Source organism: Clupea harengus, chromosome 15 (assembly GCF_900700415.2).
Source record: "Clupea harengus chromosome 15, Ch_v2.0.2, whole genome shotgun sequence".
NCBI lineage: Eukaryota > Metazoa > Chordata > Actinopteri > Clupeiformes > Clupeidae > Clupea > Clupea harengus.
The window spans coordinates 12,975,481-12,980,480 of record NC_045166.1 but is presented as its reverse complement, the minus strand read 5'-3'; the positions used below and the strand labels follow the sequence as shown (position 1 = coordinate 12,980,480).

General features: G+C 42.6%; 1 protein-coding gene across 2 annotated transcripts in view; it reads left to right on the top strand.

The window, feature by feature from the left end:
- Positions 1 to 5,000, top strand: part of stxbp5a (syntaxin binding protein 5a (tomosyn)) — a 96,771-nt gene that overhangs the window by 74,274 nt on the left and 17,497 nt on the right. For both annotated transcript variants that reach the window (XM_031582010.2, XM_031582009.2), the window contains exons 17-18: positions 1 to 106; positions 1,566 to 1,717. The exon at positions 1 to 106 is cut by the window's left edge and continues 20 nt beyond it. In XM_031582010.2, coding sequence (XP_031437870.1) covers positions 1 to 106; positions 1,566 to 1,717 — 258 coding nt within the window. The remainder of the gene's footprint in view (positions 107 to 1,565; positions 1,718 to 5,000) is intronic.

Sequence of the window (5,000 nt, the reverse complement as noted above, 5' to 3'; positions counted from 1 at the left end):
AGCAGTCAGCGGGATATCAGGTGGAACTGGTGGTGCAGCTGGTGTGGGTGAGTGGGGAGCCGCCGCAGCAGATCAGCAGCCTAGCCATCAACTCAGCCTACGGCCTGTGAGTCGCACGCACACACACACACACACACATACACACACACACACACACACACACACACACACAGATATACATACTCATATACACACACATACACACACATGCATTAAAACAAACACACACAACACACACACACACACACACACACACACACACACACACACACACTCCACTACACATGGCACCACTACCGTAAATCCCCACTCTAATTAAATACCTCTCTGTCACAGTTACAGACATATATACATTCACACTCCCGATTGCATGCATGCAGTTCACACATGCCCACCCACAGAGATAAACTCATTCACACAATGACACAAAGCAAAGTCTCTCTCTGAGCACACTTACATCTTGACATACATCTCCACGCATACATTACAGCATTTACAGTAAGCTTTGTTAAAGACTACATATGCATGTTCTGTCATGTAATTAAATAATGAATATATGGATAAATGGATGATTTACATGCGATTATATTTATGAACAGATCTCTAAAATATGTGATGTGACAAAGTGGAAATGAGACTTCCAAAATAACGACAGCCAAGGCATTTCAGGGTAGACCTGGGACACAAGATCATCTCCATTTTCCTTTTATTTATCTAACTTTTTATTTAGCACGCACCTCTCTTACCTCATCCACTCTCAGCAGGCTTAGCACCACTCGGTCAGCCCCATTTGATTCCCTTTTGGATACCACCACTTCAATAAATCCACTGTGACACAGTATTAAATCACAGGACTCTGGGAAATGTAGTCTTTTTTTTCTCTGCACTGTGGTTCTCCTGGCATTAGCACAGTGGCTTCTTCTTCACTTTATCTCCCATTTCATCTTAATCTGCTGTGTCCCAGAAGCGCTGCTCTAGTCAAACTGGCCCTGGGAGAGCGCGTAGCTCGCCGCAGATCACTCATTCCCAAGGGCTTTTATTCATTAGCGGGACGCTAATACTAGCTCCATGGCTAATCAGTCCAAACACAAAGTCAGTGTAGCATCCGAATTCGATTTGGTGGAGAATTAAGGGAATGGCTGACTTGTGGATAGCAGTTTAACTTTGTCACTGAGGGACACATTTTCTCTGGTGCGTTGCTTCGTGGTCCTCTAATAGTAAACAATAAATACTATTTGTATTTCATTTTTGTTTATTTTGAGGGACGGGGGATTGCAGAAGATGGTGTATATCTGTTGTTAATGGTTTGAAGCTACTTTTTTTGGTCCTTTTGTTCTTGAATATGAAGACATTCAGAGTTAGGTTTAAACGTGCTATAGCTTATGTTTGTGTGTGTGATATTGTTTATACATGTATGTGATTGTGTGTGTGTGTAGTGCTATTGATTTGTGTGACCGTGTACTTTACACACTTGTGTGTGTGTGTATGTGTCTATTACACCTACCTAATACCCTGTGGTTGGTTGTTTTGTGTGTATAAATGTGCGTGTTTGTGTGTGTTTGTAGTATGGTGTTTGGCAACAGCACAGGTGTGGGGGTGGTGGACTACCTGCAGAAGACGGTTCTGCTCAACCTGAGTACAGCTGAACTCTACACCACCAACGACCCCTTTCAGAAGCAACCACGCTCACCGCGCAAGAGCAGACAGCCCTCAGGAGGTACACACACACACACACACACACACACACACCACACACACACCTTTACATGCACACATACACAGACATACATACACACGTACAAGCACACATACACACCAGTGTTAATTTTGGCAGCTGTTTTAGATTTTGTCTTAGCCTTTAGACAAAAATGCATATCAGTTTTAGTCACATTTAGTCATTTTTATCCTTGTTACGCCCCAACTTTAGTGGCCCTATGGGGCGAACAAACATTCCACCACTGACCCAAAACAACTACGAAAAACACCTTTAAAAAGTATCAAATCCATAGGATTTATTAATACCATCACTACATGACAACCACATCAACACATAGCTGTACAACAAAAGCCCAAGTTGCGAGGCAGCAAGACCAGCAGTCCCCTACTTAGAAGCCTCTCCTCTGCAGCAGTGAACTGGAATCTTTATCTGCTGCTTGATCACCTGGCCAGGTGCAACTCATCTGGCAATCAGGGGGAACACAACCTGGGCAGAGCTACAGAAAAGGGAAGGAAAGTGACAAAGAACACAACACATGTGGTCGTAACACCCCCACCCTTAAAACAATGAATAAACAGTGAGTCACATACAATAAGACTAACAAGTTCACTGTGACGGTACCAATGTTTAATCATTGTACTCTAAAACAAAAATAGGGACTACTTCTTACAAAAAGGTGTTAACTTAAAGTCAGAGGGGAATCAAAAAGCTTGCCGTTATGACAAACAAGGTCTAAGTTAATTCAAAAAGGGCCAACAAAGCTGCTGCTACTTGATGCAAGGATTGCAGCCAAACAGGTAGCCATAAAAAGTGGGTCCCACTCCCACAAGACACAAAATGGCTACCACCATGAGGGAACGAACAAACAAAACCTGAACGAAGTTACTGCATTTTCCCACAACCATACACAGCACCACAGGTGACCAACACAAAGTGGAGTGCAACAGCCACAAACCCACAAGGGTCACAACAAGTAGACCACCTACAAAGTTGCTGCTATTCCAACAACAACACACAAGACCCAAGTGAAGTGAACTGCCACCACCACAACACAAAATGGACACCACGTGGTCTTCACCCACATACACAAGCTACCGTGATGGATGCAAGAAACCAGCAACACACAAAGTGACCTAATCATGTAGTGGGTGTGGCCCTCCAATCCAAGATCCACTGATCTCTGGAGTGACCACATCCCACAAACAAAAAGGGCACTACACAACTGATTAGCTGCAATTCAAACATGTAAGAGCATCAACACAAAAGTGGCCCAACCAAACGTGGACTGCAACAACCACAACGCACAAATGGGTCACACAGTAGTCATCACTACAAACAAAATGTTGCCAGCTTACACCTAAGCTGCAACCAAACAGTAGTCATCACTACAAACAAAATGTTGCCAGCTTACACCTAAGCTGCAACCAAACAGTGACCCAACAAATGTGGAGTGCAGTATCCACAACTCAAAGGTCACGCACCACAAGTCACTGCTCTCAATACAATTTCAAATTTACAGCATCACAAGACAAAATGACCAAATAACAAGCAGAGTCACTGAAAGATCACCCCGTTGCTGTGCAAAGTGCAAATGACTGGACTCAACCTGTAGAGATGCACCCCAAGCTGCCTAACAAGATGGCTAACTAGCCTAGCTAGTCTTCAGTGGCGCCCCGGGAGGCTCCTTTAAACGTTGAGCTCTGTAAGCAGGCAGCAGACCCAATACAAAGCCTACTGCCCTACTCAGAAAACGTACCCACGTCCAGGTATACCACCAAAAATAAAAAAGGCAAAATAACAAAGTGGCAAGACTCTATTGTCTTGCCCGACGGCTATCTAATCACGATGCTCTCAAAACTCCAGGTCACTCAGATAACTTACCAGTCACAAGCACTTAACAAACAACAACAAATGATCTAACAAAAAGATGACCACTACAACACAAAGGCAATTAGCTACTCACAAAACCTTACAAACATTTACCTCATGGATGTTCAATCCTGGACGAGCCCCCAATTGTTACGCCCCAACTTTAGTGGCCCTATGGGGCGAACAAACATTCCACCACTGACCCAAAACAACTACGAAAAACACCTTTAAAAAGTATCAAATCCATAGGATTTATTAATACCATCACTACATCACTACATGACAACCACATCAACACATAGCTGTACAACAAAAGCCCAAGTTGCGAGGCAGCAAGACCAGCAGTCCCCTACTTAGAAGCCTCTCCTCTGCAGCAGTGAACTGGAATCTTTATCTGCTGCTTGATCACCTGGCCAGGTGCAACTCATCTGGCAATCAGGGGGAACACAACCTGGGCGGAGCTACAGAAAAGGGAAGGAAAGTGACAAAGAACACAACACATGTGGTCGTAACAATCCTTCTTAGTTTTAGTCTAGTTTTCGTCGACGGAAACTCATTACATTTTAGTCTTGTTTTAGTCACATTTAATAGTCCATCTTATAGCCACGTTAAACTCCTTCCAGGCCCAGGCACCCCCTATGTTGTGTCTACAACTGCATAATAGTCTAGCTTGCAGTACTTAAATTGTGGATACAATTAGTCTCTAAGATATATACAGATCTCCTGGACCTAGTTTATGCCTACAGCTGAATTCCAATTAATTAAATGTAAATAATAATTTTAAGGCAATACTTAATTAACAGTATTATCATTAAAATATAAGAGAATATCAAGTCTAGATTTTGAAGATTCAAATAATGTGATAGCACAATACAACTACTATGCCTACCTGGCCTTAGAGCTAAATCAACCACATATCCTCCATATGAATTGCTGTGCAATCTGATAACCAACAGATTTAGCTAGACGGCTAGTTTTGACAGTGGAAAGTGGTGCCAATGATAATAATAATTGCCCAAATAGACAAGGGTATGTAAACCAATCACATATTCATTTATTTTTTCTTGATTTAATGTCATGCGTGGCCTGTCCTATAGTCCATTCTGCAATGAGTTTATCGTATATAGTACTCATCGTTAGCTAGCTAAAAGTTTGGGCGATCATTTGCCAAGGCTAACGGGAGGCTTCAATCGATAATTATTAGCTAACTATCCAAGCTGACACCCTATACACTCGACTGCCCCTTTGAAGTTGACTTAACGTTGGCTAATATACGCTAATAACTAGTTAACATTAGCTAGTTATCATTGACAGTTACTAGCTAATTTACCGTGGCATAAATTGCAGGGTTGTGCGCTTTCAGGTGCCTCTTGAGGTTTGTTGTGTTCTTCGCACCTATTTTGAAGCCAAATGG